Genomic DNA, 16,998 nt, shown 5'->3' with positions numbered 1-16,998 from the left:
TGAGACAGAGTCTCGCGCTGTCGCCAGGTGCCAGGCTGGAGTACAGTGGCGAGATCTCGGCTCACTGCAACCTCCGCCTCCCGGGTTCAAGCAGTTCTCCTGCCTCAGCCTCCCAAGTAGCTGGGACTACAGGCGCACGCCACCATGCCCAGCTAATTTTTGTATTTTTAGTAGAGACGGGGTTTCACCATGTTGGCCAGGATGGTCTCGATCTCTTAACCTTGTGATCCACCTGCCTCGGCCTCCCAAAGTGCTGGGATTATTGGTGTGAGCCACTAGTCTCCATTTTCTAGGGAACCCTGGCTAAAACATAAATGTTTAATATATAAAATGACAGTGCTGCTGTCCATCTCTCACAAGTCCAAGGAAAAATAAAAACAAACCCCTCTTAGTAAATACTACCTCAGACTGATGATAATTAACAGATATCCGGAAAGAAAAAAACAGCCACGAGATGTGGAGGTGAAAGCAGTGCACTGAGATGGCACTCACTGTACCTTCGTGGTCACTTTGTGTCCTCCCTCCCACTACCTGCTTTTCTCCCCTTGCTTTTAGACAAGAGGGCAGTGTTAACACGTACTGGAGCAGAATGGCTGTATTTGTCTGACTGTAATGATCATATGCCACGTGGTAGGAGGAAGGTGTCAGTCATCCCAAGTTCAAGTCCCGACTCTTCTGCTTATTAGCTATATGACTTGAGAAGGTCATAAAATCTCTGGGTAAATATTTCCTCATCTATAAAGTAGAAATAAGGAGGGTCAGAGAACAGTAGGAAAAAGAGGAGCAACAAAGAAACCTTTGAAAGAGCAACCAATGACTTAGAAGGAAACCCAGGACAGAATGCTGTTCAGGAAGTATGAGAAGAAAGTTTTTCAAGGCAGAGAGAGCTCCTGATATTTCAGAAGCCCCTGATAATTCAAGATTTTTCTGAGGTAAAACCATCTGGTGCTGAGAATTTTTTACTTCTAAAAATCAAACAGGCCGGGCACGGTGGCTCATGCCTGTAATCCCACACTTTGGGAGGCTAAGGCAGGTGGATCACTTGAGGCTGGAGTTCAAGACTAGCCTGACCAATATGGTGAAACCCCGTCTCTACTAAAAATACAAAAATTAGCCAGGGTGGTGGCATGCACCTGTAATCCCAGCTACTTGGGAGGCCGAGGCAGGAAAATTGCTTGAACCTGGGAGACAGAGGTTGCGGTGAGCCGAGATTGCGCCACTGCACTCCAAACTGGGTGACAGAGCAACACTCCATCTCAAAAAAGAAACAAAACACATAAAAATAAAACAGAGCCTCTAAGAGAGGAGACCCAAAGCAAAACAATCACAGACCTAAATCAGCACGGGCTGGAAGGTGGTGATAACATCACAGAATTAAAAAGTTGGACTTGATTTTATTCCACAGATCTTGTTGTACAGAAACAACCAGCTATGTCTTGGGATCAAAATCCAGAGCAATCTAATAGAAATTACAGTGAAGATGAATGAAAGAGAAAGCAGAAATGGAGAGAAGAAGGAGGAGGAGAAGCAGGCAAAAGGAGAGGACATGGAAAAGGAGCTGGAGGATGAGCAGGAAAAAGAGAGGAAAAGTGAAAATGAAGAATAATAGCTCAAGAAAAGACTAGTCAGCAAATCCCTCAGGCAAAGTTTAAATTAAACAACTACCCTACAATACAAGAGTCTAGCACTCTCATTTGAATTTGGCAAGACATATAAACAGACAAGTCAATGGTTTTGTAAAAAGAGGAAGAAATATAATAAATGTCTAAGGGAAAGCATAAGGAAAGACATAAGAGATGGGATCTTGCTTTGTTGCCCAAACTGGTCTCAAACTCCTGCCCTCAAGCAATATCTTCTTGGCTTCCCAGAGCGCTGGGATTCCGGGCCTAAGTCACCACACCTGGCTGAGATGTTTTCTATGACATCATTCTCACCAATAAATGGAGTTCTGAAAGGATAAACAGGAAAATATTAACCATCGTTAATTCCATGGAGTAGAACTAAATGAGGGAAGTGCAACAAGTTTCCAAACATTCTATTTTTACCCTACTGTGAATTTAAAGCTTTTATAACGGACATTAATTGATTTTATTTAAGAAAAAAAATCAATAAAGAAATGAGCAACCTATGGGAAAAAAAATACTGCAGAAATAAGACTGTCTGCCTCACCTTTCCTAGGGGTTGATGTGACATAGTGATAGCACTTTGAAGCATTATACAGATGTGCTTTAATTTTACAAAGGGAGGTAGAGAAATAATTTTCTAATTTAGCTTTTTCTTCACTGGCTTTTCCCAAATAAAACAGTTCAGTAGGAAAATATAAAGGAATAAATTACTTAAATATTCTGAAATGTCTTCAAGATAATAATGAATAAAAGTAAAAGCAGGCCAGGCATGGTGGCTCACACCTGTAATCCCATCACTTTGGGAGGCTGAGGCAGGTGGATTACCTGAGGTCAGGAGTTCAAGACCAGCCTGGCCAACATGGTGAAACCCTGTCTCTACTAAAGATACAAAAATTAGCTGGGCGGCCAGGCATGGTGGCACATATCTATAATCCCACCTACTTGGGAGGCTGAGGCAGGAGAATTACTTGAGCCCAGGAGATGGAGGTTGCAGTGAGCCAAAATCATGCCACTGCACTCCAGCCTGGCCCACAGAGCGAGACTCTATCTCAAAAAAAAGAGTAAAAGCTACAGTGTTGAGACTTCCACCTCTTACCAAGTTGGAATCAAAAAGACTGGATTTTTCTTTCACACATGAAACAAATAAATAAACAGAAGAAAACCTTCTTAAGAAAAGTTTTCAAGACACTGGACATCAAGCAATGAAGTGGTCCCTGGTAGAAGGGAAATAAATGTAGTGAGCCCTGCAGAGCCTGGAGATGTTTCCAGGCAACAGTGCAGGAAAAACGAAACCCTTTGGAGACTGGTGGATTCCATGAGTTGAGAAGATGGAGCTGAGAGTCCAAGAAATCAAGGTGACTAGAGTTTGCAGGACAAAAGTATCAGAGATGAGAGAAATGCACAGATAACTCTGGAAATATGCAGAGGTCCTAATCAGATATTCAGTGGCCACCTTGTATGTATTCTAGTGACTGCCTGTTTTTTTCCCCTTGCTTTTAGAAAAAATACTTAGCAGAGTAGAATGGCTGCCTTTGTCTTAGTACAATGATCTTATGCCACCTGGTAGGATGAAAAGTTTCAGTCATCCCAAGTTCAAATCCCAGCTCTTCTGTATCCACATGGGGAAATTGCCTGATGCTGAGAAAAAAACCATCCAAAAAGATTAGAGGAAACAGTACCTGGTGCTCACACCAGGCTTGGAATAGCGCCAGTGTCCTTCAGATAGACTGGAAGACTTCATAATTCACAAAACATTGGGGAGAGGCTTCGCTCAACAGTGGGGAATAATTAGCCCTAAACTAAACATTGCTCTGATCCAACCTAACATCTTAAAAGCAGGACCTGAAAGATGAAATTGTTTCCAAGTAACTAAACTACATTCCAGAATATTTATAGAAATACAAAAATATCCAGCATCCAATAAGGTCAAATTGTCAGTGTCTGGCATCTGGTAAAAAAATTACCAGGCATACAAAGAAACAGGAAAATACACCCATAATGAGGTAAAAAAAAATAAACTGAAACTGACTCAGAACTGACACAAATGTTAGAATTAACAGAGAAAGACATTAAAAGTAAGTGTAATTATATTTCAGATGTTTAAAAGCTTAAATAGAGACATGGAAATTTTTTTAAAGGCTCAAGTCAAACATTCAGAGTTGAAAACTACAATCTCTGAGATGAAAGATATCTAGGATGGGCTTAACAATATATCCACACAATGGAACACTAGTAAGTAATGAAAAGGAATGAACTATGTATATAACAACATTAATGAATCTCAAAATAATATTGCTGAGTGAAAGAACCCAGGCAAAAAAAGATTACATACTGTATTATTTTATGTAAAATCTAGAAAATGTAAAATAATCTGTAGTTACAGAAAGCAGATAAATGGTTACCTGAGGAGAGGAGAAGGGATTCCAAAGGGGCATGAGGAGTGCTTGGGGGTGATGGATATGTTAACTATTTTTATTTTTATGATGGTTTCATGGGTGTATACATATGTCAAAACTTACTTGTTTTTCTAAATATAATATCAACTTTTATTTTGATTTGAGGGTACATGTGCAGATTTGTTACCTGGGTATGTTGCATGCTGCTGAGTTTTAGCGTATGATCAACCCCATCACCGAAGTAGTGAATACAGTACCCAATAGGTATTTTTTCAGACCTTGTCCCCCTCTTTCCCTTCACTCTCTAGTAGTCCCAGTGTCTGTTGTTCCCGTCTTTATTTTCCTGTGTACCCAGTGTTTGGCTTCCACTTATAAGTGAGAAAATGTGGTATTTGGTTTTCTGTTCCTGTGCTACATCACTTAGTATAATGGCCTCTAGATGCTTCCATGTTGCTGCAAAGGACGTGATTTCATTCTTTTTTATGGCTGTGTCTTATTCCATGGTGTATATGGACCACATTGTTTTTATCCAGTCTACCACTGTTGGGGACCCAGGTTGATTCCATGTCTTTGCTGTCGTGAACAGTGCTGTAATTGAACATATGAGTGCATTTGTCTTTTTGGTAGAATGGTTTATTTTCTTTGGATATATATACACAATAATGGAATTCCTGGGTCAAATGGTAGTTCTGTTTTAAGTTCTTTGAGAAATCTCCAAACTGCTTTCCACAATAACTGAACTAATTTGTACTCCCACAAACAGTAAACATGTTTCCTTTTCTCTGTAGCCTCTCCAGCATCTATCTTTTTTTGACTTTTTAATAATAGCCTCTGACTGGTGTGAGATGGTAACACATTGTGGTTTTGATTTGTATTTCTCTGATGATTAGTGATGTGGAGCATTTTTTCACGTTTTTTGGCCACTCTTAAGTCTTTTTCTGAGAAGCATTTATGCCTTTTTCTCATTTTAAAATTTTTTTTTTGCTTGTTGAATTGTTTAAATTTCTTATAAATTCTGGTAGACCTTTGTTGGATGCGTAGTTTGTAAATATATTCTCTCATTCTATAGGTTGTATGTTTACACTGTTGACAGTTTCTTTTGCTATGCAAAAGTTCTTTAATTAAATTCCACCTGTCAATTTTTAAAAGTTATAATCACCATACTTTAAATATGTGCAGTTCATTGTATATCACTTAGAACTCAGTAAAGCTATTTTTATTTTTGTTTGTGGTTTTATCTATTTTTTCTTTTATTTTAATTTCTTGTTTAGGGGCACATGTAAAGGTTTGTTACATAGGTAAACACATGTCATGGGGGTTTGCTGTACATATTATTTCATCACCCAGGTATTAAACCCAGTACCCAATAGCTGTCTTTTCTGCTTCTCTGCCTCTCTCCCCCAACCCCCTTAAGTAAACCCCAGTGTCTGTTGTTTCCTTATTTGTGTTCATAAGTTCTTATCATTTAGCTCCCACTTAGAAGTGAGGACATGTGGCATTTGGTTTTCTGTTCCTGCATTAGTTTGCTAAGAATAATGACCTCCAGCTCCATCCATGTTCCCACAAAAGACATGATTTTATTCCTTTTTATGGCTGCATAGTATTCTGTGGTGTATATGTACCACATTTTCTTTTTCCAATCTGTCATTGATGGGCATTTAGGTTGATTTTATGTCTTTGCTATTGTGAATAGTTCTGCAATGAACGTTCACATGCATGTGTCTTTATGGGAGAACGATTTATACTTCTCCGGGTATACACCCAGTAATGGGATTGCTGGGTCAAATGATAGTTCTGCTTTTACTCTTTGAGGAATTGCCATACTGCTTTCCACAATGGTTGAACTAATTTACACTCCTACCAACAGTGTATAAGTATTCCCTTTTCTCCACAACCTTACCAGCATCTGTTATTTTTTTACTTTTTAATAATAGTCATTGTGACTGGTGTGAGATGGTATCTCATTGTGATTTTGATTTGCATTTCTCTAATGATCAGTGATATTGAGCTTTCTTTCATATACTTGTTGGCTGCATGTGTGTCTTCTTTTGAGACGTGTCTGTTCATGTCCTTTTCCCAGTTTTTAATGGGGATGTGTTTTACTCTTGTAAATTCAATTTCTTTGTAAGATGCTGGATAGTAGACCTTTGTCAGATGCATAGTTTGCAAATATTTTCTCCCATTCTGTAGGTTCTCTATTTGTTGGTAGTTTCTTTAGCAGTGCAGAAGCTCTCAAGTTTAATTAGATCCCACTTGTCAATTTTTGCTGTTGTTGCAATTGCTTTTGGTATCTTTGTCATGAAATCTTTGCTTGTTCCTATGTCCAGGATAGTATTGCCTAGGTTGTCTTCCAGGAATTTTATAGTTTTGGGTTTTACATCTAAGTCTTTAATACATCTTGAGTTCATTTTTATATATGATGTGAGGAAGGGATTCAGCTTCAATATTCTGCATATGGCTAGCCAGTTATCCCAGCACCATTTATTGAATAGGAAGGCTTTACCCCATTACTTGTTTTTGTCATAGTAAAGTTATTTTTAAAAACTAAAGAGACAAAAATGTGTTAACAAACCACTGAAAAACTTGGAAAATTGAGAATTTGTAAATATAACTTATTTTAAAATATTTAAAATATAAATTTTAGAGAATGGTAAAATATTTAAATCTATAATTTTTTTTACATCTAAATCTATAGAATTTGTAGACTACATCTATAATATTGTATCTAGTATAGTATCTGAAATTTGTTTTGGAGGTATTGTTGTTTTTGTTGTTTTTGGAGACAGAGTCTCAGTCTGTCCCCCAAGCTGGAGTTCAGCAGTGCCATCTTGGCTCACTACAACTTCTGTCCCCCAGGTTCAAGTGATTCTTGGGCCTCAGCCTCCCGGATAGCTGGGACTACAGGCATGTGCCACCATGCCCAGCTAATTTTTTTGTATATTTAGTAGAGATGGGGTTTAGCCATGTTGGCCAGGCTGGTCTTGAACTCCTGGCCTCAAGCAATCCACCTGCCTCAACCTCCCAAAGTGCTAGGATTATAGGTGTGAGTCACTGCACCCAGCCTCTTTGTGTGTATGTGTGTTTTTAACAATAAGCTTAGAACATCTTTCCTCTTACTGTTTAAGAACTATATATTTTCATATTTCTCAAATTAGAAAAATAAAGTCAGAAAGCCACAAGGTAAATTTCAGTTATTTTTTCTAAAATGTGCTCCATAAATTAAGAAAATATTACACATTTTTTAAAATCATAAGTGACTGTACATTTACTCCCTAATACTCTTCTCTGTTCAATGGGAGGTCTGGGCTTAAAACTCTCTGAATGTCTGATTAAAGACTCAAATGCTTTAATTCCTGTTGTTCTGCTTCATTAGAGATACAGTTGTGTGATGGATGCTCATTATATTTTTGAATTAACTAATTTGTGTATTCTCACATTCCAAACTTGTCTGTCCTCATTTCCCCCAGTTTGATGCTGACCGTGATGAGGATGAGGTGTTCTATGACATCAGCATGGCAGTTGACAACAAGTTATTTCCAAACAAAGAGGCTGCAGCAGGTAAGTCACTGTGTCCTTTAGATAACAGTACACTGTGATCACCTGCCAAATGTCTGGGACTTTGTATTAATGGATGAAGCTCAACAAACTGCCACAAGGTTTAAGGATGACACCATTCTCAAAGTCTCATACTTTCTGGTATAAAAATAAAAGTACAAAACAAAACAGAGAGGAAGGGCTATAAATCTGTTCCTTATAGTTGCTGCTTTTCTTCCAGTCATTGCACATGTAAATTAGCACGTAGTCACAATATAACATAGGGCACATAGGGCCTATGTTACTATAAAAGAAAAATATCTAAACCCATACTTTGTTTAACAATTAAAATTTACAATATCTTCTGGACCCCCTAACTCATAGGATAGGTTTCTTCCTTGTTGCCTGGAAAAGGCCTCCCTCCAATCTGGTAGCCACTCGCATCCCAACACACAGCTCCGGGGTGACCCTCCCCCTTTTCTTCCTACGTGCTCTTGCCTGAGCTTTGACTTTGGACGCTGGTGTAGAGTAATCACACTACCTAATGGAGGCAGTACTCACGGACTTTTGACTTTAGACACTGATGTAGAGTAATCACACCCCCGAATGTAGGCAGTACTCACCGTTCTGTCCTGACCCTCCTCTCATTCTCTCCTTACTCTGATCCTAAGTCAACTCATTGTCACATGTGGCTTCAACATCAATTCCATCTGGATGACTCTCCAAGAGTCATCCATCTTAGTCTCAGTCCTGACCTTCTTTCTTCTGAGTAATGATCTCAAAGGGTAAAGACCAAAAGCGTGGGGCCGTAAAGAAAAAAGGCTAAACACTTAACATTTTAAATCACTATTTGAAGCCACCTAAGAGTAGCTTCAAAGAAAGGCAAAATTACAAGGGTAAGGTGGTGGTCTTTCTGGGCAGACCCACAGAACGCAGAAAACTGATGTAAACTCATCCGCCTAACTTTCTGGTGAGATTTATAAAAAGCTGGCCTATTGCAAGAAAGATGAAATACCGAGAATCATGTAAGATTGTGAAACATTACTACTGCTTCTCTGAAAAATACCATGACTCCTGTGCTTTTCAACTTAATATTTTCTATAGAAGATGCTTTAGAGGTGACTACCTCTAACAACAAATATTTAACTGCTAGATATCTTCAGTTTGCTAATACAGTGGTGTGAAGGGGCTGATTGAAGCCACCCCTTCTTTGGGATGCCCAGGACTTTGTGGCTCGCTAGTGGTGTTTCTGCATTAGTTTCCTGCAGTGATGCAAACTGTGCTGTTTCTGCACTAATAGGAAACTGCCCAAGGACAGGTGCTGTGTCCTCATTCTTTTAAAGTCCCCTTGGTGAAGTGCATAGTGCTAAGCCTTAGCAGTGGCTTCCAGGTATGTACTTTCTCCTCTCTACCTCTGAGCTCGTAAACAGAAGACTCTGTGCTAACAGCCTCAACTCCCACTAACTCTTCCCCTCCTGAGACCCCCTGAAAGCTGGTTTCTGCTTCAGCCTTACAATAAATCTGTTTTCTCTAAAACAGCCCTTGGTGAATAAAGTGGAGTATACTAGAAGTAAATGGTACCTCCCCTACAGGAGCCAGCCACCATGTAGCTCCAGGATACTGTCCCTGATAAGGAACAATGGTGAAGTCTCCTGGCTTATAAATGTTGATGACTCACCCAATAAATAAGTCATATCCATGGCCTCTACTCTGTGAATTGTCAGCCTCCAGTTTTGGTCCCTCTGCTATTCTTTTCTCTCTGAACTCTCTTTCTGCAGAATCTCAGCTGCCCCACAGCTCCCATATCGCCTCCTATGAATGGCATCCAATTCTCTTTCTCTCACCTCGACCTTTCTCCAGGGAGCCAGGCAGAAATGTTCTTGCCCGCACACTCCACACTGATCATCATTCCCCAGGGGCACCTTGGGAATCCAAACCTTTGTCTCTGTTCCCACTGCATTCACCAAACGCTTTGTCATTCGTCATCCCTGGCCTTTTCTGTCTGTCCTGAATCTCCTGCTGCCATGGGGATCCTCACAGAATGCAGCTCTAATCATCCTGCCTTTCTGTAAAAACAAAACGAAAGAAAAGAAAACCTTCCATGACTCCTGCAGGCTGGCCACCAGTACCTGTAGCATAGAAGAAAGCTCGAAATCCTTTGCTGTCCTGCAGTGGTCCTGTTACTACAACGTCACCTCCCCCACATCACTGGCACCAGCTCCCCACTCTCCCCTTCCCTAGTACCTCGAGTACCTTCCTGCCTCAGGCAGTTTCCACCTGCTCTTCTCTCTGCTTAGAAAACATCTCTCCTCTTTTGCTTCTCTCCACTCTCCCAACTCCATAGAGCCCCATCCTGCACCTGGCCAGACTCTACTTTGTGCGTCAGGGTAAACGTGGTGATTTTCTCAAGGAGGCTTTCTCAGACCCCACCCCAGACTAGATTAGGCCCTTGAATAGCACCCTGTGACCCATAGGTATATCAGGCCTTTTCTTAAGATTACCATTGCTCTGACCCTCGGCGCCTTCAAGTCCTGTCTGCCGTGTCTCCTCCTCAGTGGAGCACTCCACCAACACTTCTAGCAAAGCCGTCTGGCTGCATCACTCAGCTGCTCTGGGCCTCCATTCCTTTATCTCTAAAGAGGGGATAATAATAGCAGCTACCCCATAGGGTTGTTCTGAAGAATAAATGGTTTCTGTGTGCAAAGCAAGTGGCTGTCACATTGAAAAGGCTATCTATGAGTTCGTGTCTTTGCAGAGGATTTGAGGGCTCATGGGGAGAAACCACATCTTACACAATACAACTTTCCCCCTTTTCCTGGGTCTACTTCTGCTCTCTTCTCCCTCTCTGCCTCTCTCCCTCCCCCAACCCTGTCCTGGAGTAACTGAAAAACTTGTGCTTCCCCTTCTCACCCAGAGCAGCCCACCAACACCCAGATCCCTCAAAGAGTTCTAGTCCCAAATACTGTCAGAATATTTTTCCAAGTAAATACCGTGCTCTTCCTACACATTGTAATGAACACTTTCCATGCCGGTGGAATTCAAGCTCGATTCTCAGTGCTTAATACAGGGCAGGCACTTATAGGAGACATTTAATATTTGTAGCGTGGATCAATGAGCAAGAATGGTAAAGGTAAAGTGGGGAAGTGTCCTTTCGTTTTCAGTCATTTGGTACATACACATTGAACACATATACCTTCTAAGTTTTGTTCTTAGATTCAGAGATGAAACAACCGTTACAGTTTAATTTTAATGAAACTGTAAATTAAAAGTTTACAGTTTAATGAAAATTACACTGTAAGCTACCCCGTAAGAGACAGGACAAGGGAGAAACTGCTTTCCTCAGAGGGGGCAGTTTAAGAGTTGGAGGAGTTTTATTTGCAGACACCCTTCCCTGCTCAGGAAGCCCTGCAATTGTAAGAGTGTCTTTATTGGGTACTCAAAGTGGGAGGAGGATTTTCCTAAAACTTCGACTTAAAGATCCACTAGGAGGAAAAACATCTGTAACCTTGTCCCAGAAAGTAATATGGTTAGCCTCTGGTACCTTCAAAGCCAATTTGTATCATTTTCCCACTTAAATTTAAGGAGCCAACCTGAAAATAATATTCCAAAAGGCCATTCAGCATGTAAAACTAGTAGCACTGGGTGTTTTTTGTGGGGTTCTGTGTTTCAGTTCATACCTTTCTCTGTCATCTATAGAAAGAATATTTTTAAATCTGAAAAGAAACTGAAAAATTCAAAATAGGGGAAATGAAAGCCATACTATCCCCTTTTCATAACATCCCAATTTTGCTGTCTTTTTTGAGTAACAAGATCATTACAGTTGTTTTATGTGTTAAATTATCCAACGAAAGAAGGCAGTAATGTGTACATTTGTCTATATTTTCCTCTCTATTTTGTGTGTCAAACCTTAGACTATTATTGAAAGTCCCATTTTCGGCAAACCAAGAAACCAATGCTAAAAGAAAATGAAAGTCATTCAATCATTATCCAAGCCGATAATGATATCCTTTGTCTGTTGCCTCCTATGATATATTAATACTGTTGCCAGGAGCAACAATGTTTCAAGAAATTTCATCCCTAATGATACAATAAAATTCCTGTTAAGAGCATTTTATTTCGACAGAGCGAGACTCCATCAAAAAAAAAAAGCATTTTATTAGGAAATCCAATCACTCTTTCTTTTAAACAAAGGTCTTTTCATTCTACCATTGCTGAAGATAGTTTTTCAGTTATCTTGCTCTGTTTTCAAGTATTAACGTATAACATCCATTAACTGAGTTGTTTAAGACCGCTTCATGTTGTCCTTTTTGAAAACAACTGGAAGAACAGTTTCTAACTAAACAAAATAAGTAGGACACAGGTACTAAAAGCAGCTATATGTTTAAGAATATTTCATGTTCAAATCAGAGTACTCACTCCACATGAATCACTCTAAATACAGGTGAAGCGAGGGTATCATTTGAATCCAAGTAGCTATCACAACTTCCACTAGTCAGTGACATGGTCATCATATTGTGGAGGTGATGAAAGTAAGTAAAATTTGTGTTATCTTTAATAATGCTGTCAATAGCAGCTTCCTAGAAAGGAGCATTGATTGTTACCAGCTTGAATGAGACTCCTTAATTCCACTTCTGATTGTTCCATTTCCACAGCCACCCCTGTGACCTGTGTGATCATCAACCACTTACTGTTCCTCATTTTCTCAGCACATGGACTTGACAGTATGCTTCCCCAGGTCCTTTCCTGTAGAGCACTGCAGCGAAAGAGAATCTGAGTAAACCCATGTAGATTGTTCCTGCTTAGAATTTGGAGTCAGTATGGCTGTTAGAAAGAGAAGTAGGAGCTACTGGTTCTGCCTTTGGTCTCAGGCACTTTCTACATGACCTAGCCCAAGATTTTTTTTTTAAACTTTTCTGCATCTCATTTTCCTCTTTTCTAAAATAAGAAGTGGGGTCCTATGAAATAGACATTGAAAGTCATGGCAAAAACCACAATTTCTTTTGTATCAACCTGACAGTTCTAAAATGTCTATTATCTTATAATGGAAAAATATATATTTTTTAATATATATTATATTATACCTATTATAAGATAATAGATATTTTTTATGTTATCTTGTATCTATTATAAGATAATAGATATAAAATAGATAATATATTATCTATTATATATAATAGATGTTATATATAATTATAAATATATTTATATAATTATATTATATATTATATAAATATATTTATATAATATATTTATAATTATATAAATATATTTATATAATATATTATATAATTATATAAATATATTTATATAATATATATATATTATATATCTATTATCTTATAAGATAATATATTATCTTATAATGGATACTTTATATATTTTAAAATATATATTTTATACTTACTGCCTCACAACAGAAGTGCAAACTGACCTTCAAACTGTACTTTAACACAGTCAAGTATTTTGGCCTCAAGACGTACCTTACAAAATTCTTTATTTGAAACAAATACCAAAAGTACAAAGGTAGAAAAATTATATATAATCTCACTAATTTAAAATTATATATGTAAATTAAAGCTTCCCACCTCTCCCCTCTAATGTCTGCTAATAGCATGGTGTGTAGTCTTGCCAGCTCCATTCTAGCAACCACCTTCTGAACAGTGGCCTAGCAAGGGCTGTGCTGGTGACGTGACTGCATCGCTCAGGGTTGTTCCGAACGCACTTATGCAACTCTTCCTGGCAACTCTGTGATTACTTTTCCAAAATGGTTTCACAGTTTAATATGTCCATTTTGAAAAACTTTATCATTCTTTAAAAAAAAAAAAGTAAAGATATAAACAGAGTAAACACTGGTTTTACTGCTTAGAACTTAATCAACTTGCTAATGGCTATTTGTCAAGTCAGAAGACAACAGGGACAATGATAAGAGAAGAGAAGGGGAAAAAAGAAAAGAGATGAGAAAAGGCTGTGTGAGGACATACCCCAACTCATTTTGAAAGAAAATATGAAAGCGACATCAGGGACAGCTCTATATCTGAGAAATGTTTGAGATGCTTGACGTTTTTTAAAAATTCATCTTCATTATGTATTACTCATTGCATATTTTGACTAAGAATTATTTGCCAAGGCCAAGTTTACAGTGAAACATAGGATGGTTTGTTTTTTCACAGCACATACAATATTTTATGGGCAGCACTGAATTCAGTCTTTCTGGCTAGTTAGATGATATATATTTCCTAGCAGGGAAGAGTTATTAAATGAGAATGATGAATCCGTTGTGCTTCAGAAGTCTCATTGTAAAAATTACCAGCTTAAGTCTGAGCCTTGGGGATTCATGAATAAATGATTTAATGAAACCTGTAGTACCTAAGGGAAATAATCTCTCTATTCATACATTAAGTTAACCTGATTTTTCTCACCTTCAGCAACTAAGGTGACCTGAAGGCTTGAGGAAAAACTAGAGTTTTCATGGAGTAAGCAAACTCAGCCCTTCCTATTTCTGGAAACCCCTTACTCTCCTCCCACTCTGTACTTTGCTCATGGTGTTCCTTCTACTGTGGGGGGGAACCCCACAGGAGCTGAGGCCTCAGTCTGCTCTCATATAAATATAGAATTAGAAAAGAATTAGAGATATAGTTGCATAGTTATTCCTATATATAATGTTAAATAATCACATAGTTATTCACCGGTAATCATAAATATATACACATATATAATCATATAATCTTTAATCTTACTCATGTCTCAGGTCAAGAAGTATGGGACTGAGGTGGCATTGGAAAAAGAGGGGACCCTAAGGCAAGATGCCCCAAGTCCTCTGTCACGCCCGCATAAGGGCTGCTGGAGGACACCTCGGCTGTGCGGCAGCGCCCAGCGCTGTGAAAGCGCCCACTGTTTAGCCAGCTAGGGAAGGAGACGTCCAAGATGGCCGAGATGTCTCCTTCCTTGGGGGAGTTAGGAGAGAACGCCGCTCTTCCAAGCTCTTGTGGTAGGCCTGACGGCCGTCAGGAAGGCCCATAGACATCTGGGGGCTTAATTGTCTCTGTGATGCTGTGCTTCAGCGGTCACGTTGCGCGTCTACTTTCATGTTCTGCTTCTGCACCTGGTTCCTCTCTTTCTTAAAAGATAAGAATTAGTAATTGTAGCATAAATCTTAGTGACCTTGTTATTTCTTGACAAGTATGAAAAACATGACGATGCCTTAGGTTTTCTCCTCGCCCCGGCTTTTTGAAAATCCTGAGCCCGTCTCCAAGACATGAGATTTACCTGTCTCTATCACAGACCACCATTACCTCTCCCTACCTACCCTTCCTCCTGTTTTGTACTCAATAAAAGTCAGAGTGTCCAGGCACTCCAGGCCACTGCTGGACTCTGAATTTTGGTTGGCAGTGGACCCCTGGGCCCAGACTTTCTTTTCTCTATCTCTGTGTCTTGTGTCTTTATTTTCACAGTTTCTCATCTCCACACCAGCAGGGAGGGGCTCACAGGACCCTGTAGGGCGGGACCCTACATTCTACCTCCGTTATTATTGCAAATCCTGAAACTGCTCCCCCTCCTGGATGACCTGCATTCACCCTCAAAGTTCAGGATCACAGATCCTTGTGAAGGATCCTAACTCCACCATCGCCTCCACTACTAGTCAGTATTAGTAACTCACTCTCTTGGGTTGCTGAACCTTTAATAATAACCTCTTGTTGACAAATTATTCTCCCTCACAATATTTTCTTCTTCTTAAGGGTGCAGACAGTATCCAGAGTCACTGCACTTTCAATCTCCAGCAAAACATTGTACCTGGCAGATGAGAAGAGTACAGAAATGTTTCTGAATTTAATGTAACATAGGAAAATATGGGAATCTAGTGAGAGATTGTTTGCTTTAAAAACATACACTGACGACCTCCATCCACTAGTCTTTTCTTTCCTAATTTTAGGTTCAAGTGACCTTGATCCTTCGATGATATTGGACACTGGAGAGATCATTGATACAGGATCTGATTATGAAGATCAGGTAATTAAAATCTAAAAATAGTACTCTATTTAAATGTTTTTAAGTTGAACCTTTGTAAATGTTTTATGAAAATTTGAATTATAAAAACTCATTTTGTGAAATATATACAGATAACTAATAACATATTACATGATAAATTACAGTAGTCTACAGCTTTTATTCACTAAGTTTGGCTCTTTGGCACTCCCTCATCCAAAGATCCAAAACAGCAGTGAATTAAGGAAAACTTTGTGGTTGAAAGTTAACATGGGATAGAAGTGAGGTTCTCTTGCCCAAGAATTTGCCTGTGTCTCTATCCCTTTCCACTAATAAACTAATAATATTTACTGAGCATCTGCTACAGGTTCTGGGCTCTGCTATTTTTTTTGCTAATGGTATCAGTCCATTTTCACGCTGCTGATAAAAACATACCCGAGACTGGGCAATTTACAAAAGAAAGAGGTTTAATGAAGAACTCACAGTTCCACATGACTGGGGAGGCCTCACAATCATGGCAGAAGGCAAGGAGGAACAAGTCATGTCTTATATGGATGGCAGCAGGCAAAGGGAGAGCTTGTGCAGGGAAACTCTTGATTTTAAAACCATCAGATCTTGTGAGACCCATTCACTATCAGAACAGCACAGGAAATATCAGCCCCCATGATTCAGTCATCTTCCACCAGGTCCTTCCCACAACATATGGGAGTTTTGGGAAGTACAAGATGAGATTTGGGTGGGGACATAGAGCCAAACCATATCACTAACCTATGGAAGGGAATGATGACCAAGGAATGCATACCCACGAAGTTAAGTATATTTTCTCTTTGAATAAAACTGAAGACATTTATCTGGGTCACTTTCCTCTCAACAGAAGAACTCTCTCTGCTGCTATGTTTTAATGAACCAAAATTGTTGGCAAATGATCCAACTCCCTAATTAGGCTTTATTTTTGAAAAAGGAAAATGTCCAAAACTTTCTTCCGCCTCTCATCAGTGCTCCTTAGCAATGGCTAAAACCTAGTGAACATGTTCCTGAGAGAGCTTTTGTCTCCATCTTTAATTAATATTCATCACAAATAATGCAAACAGATATGACTATTGTCCACATGTAATGGCTGGCTGTATATTTCATACATATTCAGAAGCTATTTTCTTGAGTATTAAGTTCTTTCCTTATAGCATACAGCAAGGAGATGATGTTGGCAAGTGCTATAATAGCTACCACATGTTTATAGTAATTTTTAACATCTATTAATCACTTACTACATGTAAAACATTGTGCCAAGTTTCTTATATTAACTCACCAATTCTTCACAACGTCCCTAGAAAGTAGGAATTATTGTCTCTATATCACAGACCAAAAAAATAGGACTGGAAGAGTAATTTACCCAAGGTTACATAAATGGTTTCACAGTGGGGATGTGAACTTAGGGACATACTCTAGCATACCCAAGACTG

The 16,998-nt window shown here is 39.1% G+C and overlaps 1 protein-coding gene and 1 pseudogene across 2 annotated transcripts in view; both read left to right on the top strand.

Moving 5' to 3' along the window:
- Positions 1–1,840, top strand: part of LOC119471587 — a 53,049-nt pseudogene extending 51,209 nt beyond the window's left edge.
- The window catches only part of AK5 (adenylate kinase 5), a 295,232-nt gene that overhangs the window by 130,183 nt on the left and 148,051 nt on the right, over positions 1–16,998 (top strand). For both annotated transcript variants that reach the window (XM_017531373.2, XM_037739572.1), the window contains exons 7-8: positions 7,489–7,579; positions 15,486–15,562. In XM_017531373.2, the coding sequence (XP_017386862.1) occupies positions 7,489–7,579; positions 15,486–15,562 (168 nt within the window). The remainder of the gene's footprint in view (positions 1–7,488; positions 7,580–15,485; positions 15,563–16,998) is intronic.

Source organism: Cebus imitator, unplaced genomic scaffold, assembly GCF_001604975.1.
Source record: "Cebus imitator isolate Cc_AM_T3 unplaced genomic scaffold, Cebus_imitator-1.0 Scaffold3, whole genome shotgun sequence".
Classification (NCBI taxonomy): Eukaryota; Metazoa; Chordata; class Mammalia; order Primates; family Cebidae; genus Cebus; species Cebus imitator.
This window is presented reverse-complemented; position numbering and strand designations above follow the sequence as displayed.